Below are 15,494 nucleotides of genomic sequence, written 5' to 3' on the forward strand. Positions count from 1 at the left end.
TGACTTAGAAAATGATATATTAACATTACCTATGTTCTATTACATTTTATTTATTTTGTTAATTTATGGAATTTATCAATTCCATTTTAATTTGGTTTGGGCTACCAGTAACATGTTTGAAACCTCTACTTTAAAGTATATTTTCTCCCCACTATCTACTATTTTACAAATGTTCATGTCCTCAAATTAAGAAAAGCAATATACATACTCATATGCAAAGAAAGTCAAATGACACTCAACTAGTAGAAACCTGTAGTACACATCCACCAGACATTCTTGATCATATACTTACCCAAATAAGTGAGCTCCCCCAACTGACTGTTGAAGAACCAATCACAGGCCTTATCACGAGTGGCAGATGGAGGTGATAGAAGTGACTGCCCAACTCTAGTCCCACACAACACCAGGATGTCAGCATATGGCTGCAAATCTTTGTGCACCATGAGCAGGTAATTTCCAGGAGTAAAATGATCAAATGTTGCTGAATACTGTGGAAAACAAGTCATACTGGTCACTGGCAGCACATCTTGGTTTTCAGTCATTTGGAAATAATGCCTCATCAAGAGGAAGTGTGGTACAGTAAAAAAGAATGTGGGCTTCAGAATTAGAGAATCAAACTTCAAATCCTGGCTCTACAAAGTCACCATTGTGACTGCGGCAAGTCACTGAGCCCTTATCAGTGTCAATTTCTTTCTCTGGAGAATGACTGGATGCTACCAAGAAGGGCAAGCCATCATCATATCTAACATCAGCAGCATTCTCAAAGTGGTGCATTCGTAACTAGAGATTATAGATTTAGAAGTGAAAAGAACATCAGAAGTTCAATGCCTTTTTATTACATTGGAGTTGATTGAGGCTGAGCCAGGCAGATATTGGCTAAGGTTACTCAGCCAGTTAGTGACTGAGCAGCTGGGACTAGAATCCAGTGTGCAGATTGATAAACCAAAACTTTGCCAACCTATTACTTACTCTTAAAAGATTCAGGCAATCACAGTAACATGTCTCAGAAATGATACTGAGGAGATCTGAGAAGGCTCATGAAGGGAAATAAAACCCTCAAATTCAGGAAAAGATAGAGAGTAACGTGGCTGTGAGTCCCCAGGGGGCTCTAGTAGCAAGCACCCTTTTTGTTCTCTAAGAGAGAATACTCATAGTGAAAGAGGAATTAACAGAAGAGCTGAATGGCAGAGAAAGGGCTCAACAATGACCTTCCTATAGTGACCCAACCTTTACAAAACAAAATCCCACACTTAGTACTGGAACACCCTGCACATTTATTTACATTTTAGGGATTTGCCACAAGATGGCAGTGTGTCAACACAGACATACACCCCTATGATATTTATCTGGCTGCAAATATTTTCTAATAGGGATAATTTGATTTACTAATCTGGCAAATCATAAAGCTGTTTTATGGTGGAACATTTTCCTGGTATATTAGAATTACTAAATATTTTTCAAGTATAAGAAATATGATAAGATGAGATTTGAAGTGATTCTAAATTTTTATTCCATTTAAAAGATAGTCATATCTCACTGTGAGATGAGTTCTAAGAAAAGAGTTATAAGAATGATTAGGAGGGGATATTCAGGGAGAGATTGCATTGACTAACCAATCAAAGCCCAGGGTTACCTGAAGATTGATGTTAATCCAAGGAGCCTCAAATCTCAGCAAGTAGGTTTCTTGATCCAAAAGCAGAGCCATCCAACCATATGGGTTTGACAACGTGTCATACACAAAGTTGACAGTGGTCGTCTGATTTCTACTATCAGTCACTGTTAACTCATAAGCAACATCTGGTGCTTCAGCTCTAGGGAGACAATCAGGGAAGGGAAGAAACATTTATTAAGCAATTATTATGTTCCAGGTATTATAGAAATACAACTCTGAGAGGTAGGTACTGCTCTAATCCTCATTTTACAGTTGAGAAAAATGAGACAGAGGTTAAGTGCCTTACCCAATCACATGGGTAGTCAAAGTCTGAAGCTAGACTTGAACTCGAGTTTTTCTGACTCCTGGTCCAGAACTCTATCCACTACACCACCTAGCTGCCTCTTCAGCACAAAACACAAAGAGGTTTCAGGTTTACTGACCAATTCTGACTCAGGAGTACTTGACTTCTCTTTTCATTTATGACTCCCTCTTCCTTTCTGGAAATATTTCCATAGGGACACCCATTAAAGGTAGCAGCAACTAGTGGATAGAGAGTAGGCCTTAAATCTAGACAGTTTTGAGTTCAATTCTCAACTCTAATATACAATGGTTATGTGACCCTGGACAAATCATTAAACCTCTCTGAGCCTCAGTTTCCTTACCTACAAAATGGATATAATAGCACCTACCTTCCAGAGTTTTTATGAGGGTCAAATAAGATAACATATATAAAATACTTTGCAAACCTTAAGGCTCTCTATAGGTACAACCTATGATCTCTTACAAAGATCTCAAAGCAAAAAAGACTGCCTCTGATACCCAGTGGCAGTGTGACCCTGGGCAAGTAACTTAACTCTCAGGGCTCTAGGCAGCTGTCTGAGACACTAAGTTTCAGAATAAGTGACAAGACATAGGCAGAAAGAATATCCTAATCTGATAGTTCCTCACATCAGTGAAATCATAGATCCAGTCCTTATCCTTTCCTCAACTAGGCTCTTGATGATGCTGCCATTTATATTTCTGTAAAGGAGGTTAATGTAGACCCCTGTGAGTTCCAAAGAGCCCTGGGGAAAATGTCTTTTGATGATCATTTCTGCATCTAACACAACTCTGATGTGCTGCTGTTGGTAATACCCTCAGAGCTCTCTGGTCACTAATAAATGTCATCTTAATAAGGTCATATGGGACAGAGCCTTTTACTATTAATTAAACAAATGCCCAAAGCTGCAATCCTGAAGCAGGATCATCTTATCAGCTGCAAATAATACATTAATACTGGTAATGAGATCTTTCTATTGACCAGTGACTGAAGCCCAGGTTCTGGCAAGCCCTCCCTCTCTGAAGCATGAGTGGGATTCCCCAGCAAAGATAATTTCTTCCTTGTAGCAGAGTGAAACACAAAGGATAAGTTAGATTTTTGATGTGCTCACCCAATGAAAAGCTACATTCCCAAATCTCAAGACAATTCTAGGAATGGCTAGAAATTCTTAAAATTCAGTATTATGGTAACAATGGTTATAATTTCCAAGTTATATACAATTTGCATGGTGGAAAGAACACCAGATTCAGAGTCAGAGGACTTGGATTCAAATCCTGACTCTGTGACTTCACTATCTATATGACCTTAGACAAGTCCATTACGATAGGAAAGAAAAGAAGGAAAATACTCTGTGTCAGGCACTCTGTTAAGCACTTTGCAAATACTGTCTCATTTGGTCCTTGGCAGATAGGTGCTATTGTTATCCTCATTTGATAGTTGAGGAAACTGAGGTAGAAACAAGTCAAGTGACTTGCCCAGAGTCACATAACTGATGAACATCTGAGGCTGGATTTAAATTCAGGCCTTCATGACTCTAGGTCCAGCACTTCATTCACTCTATGCCACTTAGCTACCTGTTTTCTCATCTACAAAAGGGAAAGTTAGAACAGATGAACTCTAAGTTACCCTCCAGTTCTAAATTCTATAAGCAAACTTTGCTGCTTCCACAATAACTTGAAGAGGGTAAATAGATGAGGAAGATCATAATCATGATCATGTTGGTGGTCATGATGATGGTGATGATGGTGAAGAAGATAATGATGATGAAGAAATTCAGGAGCAGGGTGTGACTACCAGAAATTAGAGTAGGGTTTTCCTCAAGAAGCCTGGATTTAGTGATGAATGTAGATAATGGAAGGACATGGTAGAAAATGTGTAATGTATCACTGCAGGATGCAAAAATTTTGCATCTATAGAATACCAAACATGAAATGAACTGGTGGTTAGATTTATACATTAGAAGTTTTCATGAATGGACAGATGACAAATCCCCATTCTACAAATATAGAACTCAAAATATCCTGTAGAATCCAACCAATAAACTGCATTGGAACTAGACCATTATCACAGAATAAACTGTAGCCTACAATTGCCCAGACATAATAAGTCATAAAAAATGTTTTCATAATGTCACTATACCAAATACACATAAATTTCCAACCTACATGGAATCAAAAACATTCAAAATATAGAGACCTAAAAGAAGAGATCAAAACCATGGGGGAACAGGACGAGTGTGTTCATTTCATTCTTGTCCTCTCACCTACCACAGCTATTCCTAGAATGTTTTCAATGATCCTACAAAGGAGGAGCTTGAATCCAAACACTTTCACTTAACGACAAAAACCAGTTATTTTATGCACCTATGCAACCCTCCATAGAATGCTAAATTGAAAGGAATAGCAGAATAGTGACTTGTACCAAGATGATTTTTTACATACCTTCATAAAGAGATGAGAAGAATGATATAATAAATAATAATTATCACATGGAGAACTAGGAGAAAAAGAAACTATGTGGGAATAAGAAGAACATATTAACCTTGTTATCCTGACTACCACTAGAATTGTCCCAAAGATGTTTACAAAAGATAAGACTGCATTCCAATAATTCATGTGTGTATGTGTGCACATGCATGTGTATATGTGTGTGTATTATTCACTTATGCAATGATTCTCCCAATATTAGTCAGAAAGATAAATCAAGATAAAGACCTGGCTCAAGACCATCTCTACCTAATAATAAGTAGAACTAACTATTATTTGTACAGCACTTTAAGGTACAATACAAATGTCATCTCATTTGATCCTTATAACAATCCTGGGAAATAGTTGCTATTGTTATCTCCATTTTACAAATGAGAAAACTTAGGCAGACAGAGCTGAAATGACTTGCCTAGAGTCATATAACTAATAAATGTCTGAGGCCGGATTTGAACTCATGTCTTCCTGATTCCAGATCTAGTGCTCAGTCTACCGTACTTCCTAAGCTACTTGAACTCCATCAAGTATGAGTAGAAGAGCACTGATATTGATTTTTTTAAAAAAGCCCACAATGTTACAACGCTTTAAAGTTTTTTTCTATACATTATCTTATTCTATCTTCATTAAAACCCATTGAGGTAGGTACTAACATCACATGAATACACTAATACCACATTGCCCCATTTTTATACATGTACAAAAATTAGTCACAGAGTAAAGTTGAAGCCTAGTTTTAAAAATAGTCCATAGTTTAATCAGCAAGGATTATACAACTTCTCTGTAAAGTATCCAGTAATTCGTAACCTTTACCTCTGGAACTCCTGCCCTGGGGCCCATGGTGTAAGTCATATGGCCGAATTTATCTAACTGGCTTCTGGACTCTAGCCATCTTTTGTTGACATCTGACCTGCCCTGTCCAGGTACTTTCTTTACTCCACTCTTCCATCCTACTCCTCCCTTTCCCAGCTCCAGAACGATCCAATCAACACTGCCATTGGGACTAGAGACTGTCATTCTGCTTCCCTGTGGCTCTACTTACTATCCTGGTGTCATCTCAAACCAAACCATCTCTCCTTGGTCACCACTCCTCAATGGAATATTGCTTCCTTTGAGGTTCCCTAAGGGTAAGGACTCCCCTGATTTTGTATTTGTATACTTAGCACTTTATAAAGTTCTTGGCACATGGAAAACACTTAATGAATGCTTTTTAAAAAATTCATTCAAGGAAGTGATTTTCCAGAGCCTTATTACTACAGTATATACATGTATAGGCCCTAAAACCATCAAATGGACCTAAAAAATATCAGGCACTAACCTAAAAAGAAATTAAATACATAACTCTTCAGTGCTGAAAAAAAATCCTTAGAATTCACTTAAGATGTCCCTAACACAAGTTCCATCTATAGACAGTATCCTCAACAAATAATCCAATTTCTAAATGAAGGAAGCTGCTTGGTTAGTGGATAGAGCACTGGGCTCAAGTCAAAAAGACTTGAGTTCAAAACTCTCCTTCCAATTCTTACCAGGTAATGTAGTAGATAGAATTCTGGACCTAGAGTCAGGAAGACCTGAGTTCAAATCCAGCCTTGGATACTTACTAGTTCTATGACCTTGGGCAAGTCACTTACCCTCTGCCTTAGTTTTCTTATCTATAAAATGGTAATAATAATAACACTTATCTCCCAGGCTTGTAGTGAGGATCAAATGAGATAACATTTGTAAAGCACTTAGTATAGTGTCTGGTACATAGTAAGTGATATTTAGATATAGATAGATAGATAGATACATAGATACATACATACATACGTACATACATATACATACATACACATGCATATATATATACATAACACATGTATGTATAACATGTATAAATATGTATTTATATAAGAATAAATAGAAAAATATAATGCTATATAAAGTACTATTGTCATTATTGTTATTATTATGATTATTATAATTTTCATTACCTTAGGATTCTGTGCAACCCACTCTTCCTCTCAGCGTTTCAATTTCCTCATTTGTAAAGTACTTGTGTAGAGGAAGGTAGAAGCTTTCTACTCAATGGTCTCTAAAGTCCCTTCAAGCTCTAAATCTATGGTCCCATAATCTGGCATGCTATGACCTCTAGTGATAGAGAACTCACTATTTGATCAAGACGCCCATTTTGCTTTTAGATGGCTCGAATTGAAAAAGTTTCCTTTTGTATTGAATTCCCACCATAATTTCTACCCATTGGTACCAGTTCTGACTTCTGGGACCAAGTAAAGCAATTCTATTCTCTAACATATCAGTCCTCCAACTATTTGAAAATTGCCAGTAAGTCTTCTATAAGTTAAAACATTCTCAGTTGCAGCTAATAAACATATAGATTCATACTCTTTGTCTTCTATCTGCAATTCTGGGTGTCTTGTAGCTTCTATATGTTCTTCCTAAAATGGAAAGTCTGAAATTGAATGTAATACTCTAGATAAGGTCTGACCAGAATGTTCTTTCTATACATACTATATTTCTTTTAATTAAGTTTAAGATCTCATTAGCTTTTGGGGTTGCCAAATCATACTACTGACTCATATTAAGCTTGCAAACCAATAAAGATCCCTAGTCCTTTTCACATAAACTGCTTAGCCAAGCATCCCTCATACTTGTATAGCTGATTTTTTTTAAAAATCCAGTTGTGAATTGAATACAGACTAAAGCATGCCATTTTTCACTTTCTTTCTTTTTTTCTTTTATTCAAGTCTTCTCATACAAAATGATTGATATGAAAATGTTTTTAATAATTTCATATGGATAACCCATATCTGAGTGCTTACCATCTCAGGAAGGGGGGAATGGAAAGGAAGGATAGAATATGTAACTCAAAACTTTAAATGAAATGTTCAAAAATTGGAAAAAAAAAGAAATATTAGAATCATAGGTTTTAAATCTGGAAAGGACTTCAAAGGTCATCTAATCCAATTCTTCGTTTTACAGTGAAGAAACTGATGAGTGAATTGCCCAAGTAAGATGTATCTAAGTGTCAGAGCTAGGATTTGAACTTAATATTTGATTCAAAATCTGGTTATTCTATCCGCACACTGCCTCTAACCTTTTCAAAAGATGTTTTAGATACATTGAGAGATTCTAAAATAAATGTACCATTCCTGAAGGAATTTCTTTTAAAAAAATACAATTGTGAGACTTCACTTTGTTAACTTTAAATTTTATTTTGTTACACTTAGGCCACCATTCTAGCTTGCTGAGGCCCTTTTACACTCCATTTTTTAACTCTTTTCCTTTCTCTTTTTCTTTTTAAATAGGAATTTTGCATGTGAATTTGTGTTTATTTTGCCCAAAAGAAAATGCTGCTTTTCTTGTAAGAAAATTTCTAAGATCTGCCCATGAGAAGAATCTGGAAACGACAAGAAATTAAGGAGATAAGTAGTGTCACTGAAAAATTTTCATGACAAACGTATTTAATATCAACAAGTAGCATATTACCTATATCCAGGGTTATGCCAGGGCTAGGTCAAACTGCTCATGAGAATTGATTGTTAAATTTTCATGGTAAACACCTATACCTCAGAAATAGGCAAATGTCACAAATCAGGCCTTGATTTATTGTTTGCTGGATTTTTAGATTTAAGAAAGTGATGGAGACCATATTCAGATTAATCAGAAAGTGTGTCATGTGTACAACTTTGTGGGGTAGGGTTTTTGAGATCTGGTTGTTAAACATTTGCAGTACACTCTTCCTAGATCTACCCTAAACACACTCTGTATCAGGAAGAGAAAACTCCAAAGCTTCTAGTTCTGAGATTCTGATTCTTGTCTAATTTAAGTTCTAGAAATATAACCTGGCTTCCACTACAGTCCTGATCTAATGTCTCATTACAGTGTGTGCAGGTGACCCTATATTCTCATAGGTGATTCTAGAAATCTCAGTCTCTGAAACATCCTGCCCAACTGAAAAAGCTTTAAGTATGAGGTTGGTGGCAGACTGTATAACTGCTGGCCAAGAGTTTACCTAGCTAAAGGTCTGTCACCAGCTTAGCCATAATGCAAGTATTATGGCACCATGAAAAGAGTACTGGATCTGATCCCCAAAAACCTGGTTTCCAATCTTGGCTCTGGCTCTTCCTACCTGTGTAATCTTAGAGTGGTCACCCTACTGCCCTTGGACTCAGGTTCCTCATCTGTAAAATGATACTGTCCAGATCTAAATCTATAACCCTATAATGAGTGGCAATAGGGACACAGCAATTCATAAAGATAACTTTGTCAGGTTTGGCTTCCTTCTACTTGGGTACTATCCACATGTATGAAATTACAGATTTAATGAATTACAGAAATAATTAAGCACAGGTATTTTAGCCTGGATCTCTGGTCAAGATCCCTGCTTTGCTTACTATCTTTCATTCACTAACACTCAAAATGTTTTTCTCAGTGGGTTATCTTGCCCCTGGTAATTTCATATTTGATACGAATCTTTTGCAAGGTTTTAAATATTCTTATGTTCTAACCTCTAATGTGATGAAAGGGATAAAAAAGATTGGGATACCTGAGAATAAAAGAAAGAATCTTCAGATTTCATATCTAACCTTAATTGAACATTTTGAGAAGTGTTTTTTGGGGGGAGGGGAGATAAAGGAAGAAAATAAAAATTTTGATTCACATCCTATTGCTTTTTACCTTTTATTAATTTTGACATTTCCTATTTCGGTGAAGACCTAAATGGTCAGGAATGTTGGACAACCATAAGATCTTAGATTTTAAAATAATGAAATAATAGCATTCATTTATATGTCACTGAAAGGTTTAGCAAGTACTCTCCTCCCAAGAACTCTGTGAGATAGGCAGGGGAGGTATTATTATTATTTTACAGGTGAGGGAACTGAAACCCAGAGAAAGAAGGGTACTTACTCAGGGTTGTATAGATAGCAGGCAGGATTCAAACCCAGCTCTCTCTTGATTTCAAAACCTACACCATAGTCCTATGACACCTTCTAGTTCTTTCCTGTGTGCTACACAGAGTAAAGCTATTTCTATTAGAATTGCTTGGGGTTTTTTTTCCATATTAAAAGATCTAGGAAACAAGCTATTTGTTTAGAGGAGACTAAACAAATCACCTCAAGGCAACAGCTAGAGTGTACAAAGCCTCAATTTTAGGTCAGGAGATAGGGGTTTAAATCCTGCCTGAGATATTTGTTAGTTGTGATCATGCCTCAATCATGACCTCTCAGAACCTCAATTTTCTCATCTATAAAGTGAGGATAATATTTGCATCACTTTCTTGACATGGTTGCCAGTAGGAAAACGTTTTGCTAACCTTAAATAACTACATAAATGTGAGCTATACTGTATTACATACATTGTGAACCAAATAGGGAAGCTATTTTATATTCTTTCTATATATTATGTCTTCATTTTTTTGAGAATATAATAAGAGGTAATGGGAATCAAACAACAAAAAAGACTTAAATTGGGCATAGGGAAAAAAAAAACTACTGGATCCCCCAAACCTTGAGGCAAAATTGGTTTGGCCAAAGTTTTTCTTTGGTTACTTCCAACTTCTCTCAGAGGGCACCCAGTGCTTCCATGCTGTCTCCTGGCTGCCCAGTGGTCCCCCACTACAAAATGACAACCAAGTCTGCATTGTCTGGCTGTCCTCCCATGCTCCAGAATTATCCTTAACTCTTTTCTTCAATCCTTACTCAATAACTCTTCCCAATAAAAATGGCCATTCCCTTGGTTCTCTGGCTTCTCAAAGCAGAGTAAGAAACAAATTCAAGCCAAAATGTAAATGACTTACAGGTTAATATAGTATCTCTCCCAAGGACAGTCACATTTTAGTATAATAAGTCTGGATGGCCAATGCCTTAACCCCAAAGAATCCATTTTCAATGGTGAAATTTCAAACACTGTTACAGGTAAGAAGGGAAAATGTGTTTTGAAAGAAGAGCCTTCCTAGTCCATCAACTTATACCTTTTAGGAGATCATTTACTCTATCTACAAGGAAGATAGGATTAATTCCCAGTAATAAAGGCTAAGAAATAGTGTAATGAGTAAACAATGTATAGAGTCTCTTTTCCATGAATATTTTTAGAATATACCCAAATAACCAAAGGATCTGTGATTCATCAGTGGGGAAATTCTTCACACCAAGTATAGCTCGTAAACCCCATATTTTTTACTAGAAAATTGAGGCACTCAGAAGTTAAGTGACTTGTCCAGGAACACACTGCCGTATGCTTCAGAGGCCAACTACAACTTAGGTTCCTAACTCTAAAGACTGCTCTTTGCACAGCCACTATTCCGTTCTGCCTCTCACATGTAATAATGTTGACTGGCACCTGCATAGTACTTTAATGTTTGCAAAGCAACTTACAAATGTTATCTCATTTTATCCTCACAACTACTCTAGAAGGTAAGTATTATAATTATCCCCATTTTATAGTTGAGGAAACTGAGGCAGACCAAGGTTAAATGACTGCCCAAGGTCACACAGCTTCTTAAGTGTCCAAGGCTGGATTTGAACTCAGGTCTTACTGACTCCAACTCCAACCCTCTATCCATTGTAACAAAAAGCTACCAATTATATTAATACATAAGCACAACATTGCCAAAAGGAGCGTTTTAATTATAATATCCAATTCAACATGAGTCAGTTCTATTCAACTACTTCCTACGGGACAGACACTGGAAATAAAAAGACAAAAATCAGACAATTATACCCTTTGGCCATTTATATTCTACTGGAATGATAGAACATGTACACAGAAAATAGGTTGAGTGTTAGAAGTAATATTGGAACTCTATCTTTCTGTCCCCAAGCCCAACATTCTATTTATTATGCCAGGCTGTTTATTATCTTTACCATAATACTTCATTATTTCAACAAATCTATGATCTGATCAATATGATATTTTATCCATCAGCAGTGAATATAACCCATCCATGCATGATCCAATTTTATCATGTATGATTCTTGTCTATAATTTCCTGAAAACTTTCCCAAAAGGATCCATCCAATGTGTTAATGTTCAGGCTAGCTGACTGTTAGTTCTCATTCTTGCTACAGAAGTAACTCGTGTTCTTTTCTATTTACATCTATCTGTATCTATACATGATGATCCATTCTATACCATGCCAGTGCCAGCTCAAACCAGCTTGGGAGAGTCAATTGTTACATTTTCAGTATGAGCATTTACACTTCAGAAATTGTCAAAGACAACAAAGCAGGGATAATTTTGTTGATCATCTAGACCAAAAGTGGCAAACATGATGTTCACGGGAATGGGGCTCACAACATTCCCAAACTAGATTAAAATATAATTGGTACAATTGGGAAACAGCTAACAAAATAAATTAAAATGCAATAGAACACACATAATGTTAATATATGATTTTCTAAGCCAAGATGCAATGCTAGGGATCCTTACGGACGGTTTAGTGTCCCTGATTGGTTTTTGTTGTTGTTGTTTTGCTTTTTTTTTTTTTTTTTGAGTTTGACACTACTGGTCTAGACTTAAAAAGTAATGAATAAAATGTTAGTAATGCAGGTTAAACTTAAAAGTGTTTCATGTGCACTTTTTCCCCCCAGAAGCACGATTGTTAAATGTTTATCAGCACAAGCTCTGTCTCTTCTTGAACAAACACAAATTATCATTTGGTGATATAGGCTACAAGGGACTTATACTTGAATTCTATAGTACAGACTTTCTGACACACTTGCTCTTCCTCATTCCCAATACTCCCTCTTGCATCACCATGCTTTAATACTGGTCTAGAATCTTCTCCCTTCTTACTGTTGAATCTTAGGGATCACTGGTTTGCTTCATAACTTAACTCAAGTACTACCTACTCTTACTAATATAACACATTAAGGTTTATAAAGAATTTTACAAATATTGTTTCATTTAGCCTCACAACAATCCTAGGTGGTAGGCTATTATTCTCCTCATTTTATGGATGAGAAAACAGAGGGAAATAACAATTAAAGTGACTTGCCAAGGATCACAGAGGTAGTAAGTGTCCGAGGCCACATTTGAACTTGAGTCTTTCTGAATTCAAGTTCAGTTCTCGATCCGCTCCTCCATGTATTTGCCTTCATGAAGCCTTTCTTGATCCTCTTAACTACTTATGGCCTTCCTCCCCAAACTGTCTTACATTTGTAGCACACATGCTCTGTTGTTGTTGTTGATTCATTTTTCAGTCATATCCAACTCTTCATGACCTCTTTTGGGGTTTTCTTGGTGAAGATACCGGAGTGGTTTGCCATTTCCTTCTCCAGTTCAGTTTACAAATGAGAAAACTGAGGCAAACAGGGTTAAGTGACTTGCCCAGGGTCGTATAGCTAGTAGGTGTCTGGGGCCAGATTTGAACTGAGGAAAATGAATCTTCCAGATTCCAGTGCTCTATCTATTGCTCTACCTGGCTACATAAGCTCTATAGTTAACCCCCATTCTCCTAACCCTGACTTGCAATGATAGATTAAGTTCCCAGAGAGTGGCTGGTCTATCTTCCCTCAGGGTTCTAGAAGTAACCCCTGAAAGAATTGGGGAGGTAGTATATCTCATAAGCTCTACCAACGAACTTCCCTGATGATTATCAGTTAATATCAGTTAGTCAATCAGACTTAATTATTGTTTAGTAAGGGAGATTTTCTCAGATAGTATAGTAAGCCTAGCTGGTCCAAAACATTCTCCTCAAAAGTGTGTGCCGTATTTTTTCCATAAGTGCAAACAGAGTCCAGGGAAAAGAAGACTTGAGTTGAGAGCACATGTGCAGAAGGGTTGACATACAGCTCCTGGAAGTCCTTTGATGGACTCTTTAGACCTCAATGTTCTCCTTAGCAATGTTGTAACTTTTCCTTTGTAGGGTAGACCAGCACATCAGGCCTGTTATTAGGACCTGAGATCTAACCAGACAGGATGGTTGGGCCTCAAATCTAAGGTTCTTTTGAGGTGTCAAGGCAGAAGGAGAGGAGGAGGAGGAAGAGTAAAAGGAGGAAGAAAACAAGTCAGAAAAATAACAAATTCACAAAAATTCACATCAATGTAGTAATATGTCATGACTTCAGTGGGCTGATTATAAAGTATGCTTTCTGTCTCTTAGGAGAAAGCTGGTTTATTATAGGTACAGGATGGACATATATTTTCAGACATGGTCAATATGTTATTTGCTTTATTTGACTCTACTTATTTTTTACAAGGGAGGGTTCTACTGGGAGAGGCATTGTGAAGCAAAATTGGCCTTAAAAAGCATCAAATAAAACAGCTAGGTGATGTAGTAGATAGAGCACTGGGCCTGGAGTAAAGAAAATCTGAGTTCAAATCCCACCTCAAATATTTATTAGCTGTTTTATTCTAGGCAAGTTACTTAAACTCTGCCTCAGTTTTTTCATCTGTAAAATGGGGATAACAATGGCTGCCATGGTTGTTGTGAGGACCAAACAAAATAATTAAGTGCTTAGCACAGTGCTTAGTATATAGTAAGTGCTATCTAAATGTTGGCTACTAGAAGGCTTGAGCAGCAACAGAAAGGATGAATGTGTCTAGGTAAGAATAGGTTTGTTTACCAGTACATGATCATTGGTCTGTACAAAAACAAACAAAAAAATTCTTTGTTATAGTCAAATAAATAAATAGATAAATGTTAGCAATTACTATAAAACAAAGGAATATTTTTAAAAGTGATGATAATAATACATCAAAAATACTCTTGGTTCCTGATGGAGGTAAAGAAAGGAGAAGGTGCTTTATAGATACATATATGAATGACAAACAAATCCCTTATTCCCATGTACTCATACTTTCAGATGTCTTGGAGACAACTTGAGATATAAAAAGCCTTCTCAGCTATCTCTGACTAAGTGAGAGGGAATATAGAATGGTTGAGGTAGCTGCTACCTTTGTTAAAGGAAACCAAACCCAGAGGACCAAAGGGTAACTGGAAAGGGAACAGGAAAAAGAGAGAGGTAAAAGAGAAAGAGTGAAGAATTAGGAGCGTGGACTAAGAGCAATATTCTCAAACTCTATCTCCTTCTCCTAGATTGCTCAAATATTTGTGGAAAGTACACATCACTGTTTCTGCTTCTTGACTTCCCTATGCCTTCCCATTCTCATCCTCACTGCTTATCAGATACAATATGGGAGAGGCAAAGATTGGGTTCTGTAGGCATGATCCGAAGCATAGACACACATTCATATGCCAGAACAGAATCAGTTTCTCTACTTTATCCTAGTTGGAATATCACCAAATAAGGAGACATTCTCTCCAAACCAGCTGGGGTACAGAGTGGGGAAAGGATGAGGTAGGGGTGGAAGGGAAGTCATTCTTTTCACTAAAAAAAGTTGGATCATGTTTATGAGCCAAAGGGTCCTAACTGAGGCAGCAGATCAGGAACTGAATCCACTAGGCCTCTTCTTTCTGTTCTCTCGTGGAAAAAGTTTCATTAGGCAATAGACTACATTAATAATTTTATGTCTGTGGGTAACAAGAGAAAGAAATATAAATGGGCAAGACAAAGTGGGGATGGGCAGCAGTGGCAAATCTAGTTGATGGCAACCTGCTTAAAAGAATGAAATTTTATAGAAAGAAAAAGTTTTCACTTGTAGGCCAAATCCTTCATTTTAAAGATGAGGAAACTAATGCCCATGGGAGATTAAATTACTTACTTAAGGCCACGGACCGTCAAGGCCCAGACCCATCTCCTTATTCCTGGTCCAATGCTCCTTTGGTGAGAATGATATTGTCTCCTTCATTAGAAGGTAAGTTCCTTAAGAGCAAAAAATTGCATTTTCATCTTTGTATGCCTAGTACTTAGCAAGGTATCTGGAACAATCCAAGTACTTAAAAAATACTTGTTGATTTGACTTGACTAATCTAGAACTATTAACAAAGCTACCCTCTCCCCCACAAAGTCTAGGGTAGCTGCAGATTCTAGGTAGACATACTGGAAAAGACTTATTAGATCATATAATAAATGGTGTCACCCATCAGCATTACATGATAATCTTCCTTCCTCCCAGAAGAGGTTTAAATGGAATGAGA

General features: G+C 36.9%; 1 protein-coding gene across 1 annotated transcript in view; it reads right to left on the bottom strand.

Moving 5' to 3' along the window:
* Positions 1-15,494, bottom strand: part of PKHD1 (PKHD1, fibrocystin/polyductin) — a 492,125-nt gene that overhangs the window by 133,168 nt on the left and 343,463 nt on the right. The window contains exons 49-50 of the mRNA XM_027840287.1: positions 1,634-1,811; positions 293-488 (exon numbers count right to left, since the gene is read on the bottom strand). Coding sequence (XP_027696088.1) covers positions 293-488; positions 1,634-1,811 — 374 coding nt within the window. The remainder of the gene's footprint in view (positions 1-292; positions 489-1,633; positions 1,812-15,494) is intronic.

This window comes from Vombatus ursinus, unplaced genomic scaffold, assembly GCF_900497805.2.
Source record: "Vombatus ursinus unplaced genomic scaffold, bare-nosed wombat genome assembly UNPS02004698.1, whole genome shotgun sequence".
In the NCBI taxonomy this organism is placed as follows: domain Eukaryota; kingdom Metazoa; phylum Chordata; class Mammalia; order Diprotodontia; family Vombatidae; genus Vombatus; species Vombatus ursinus.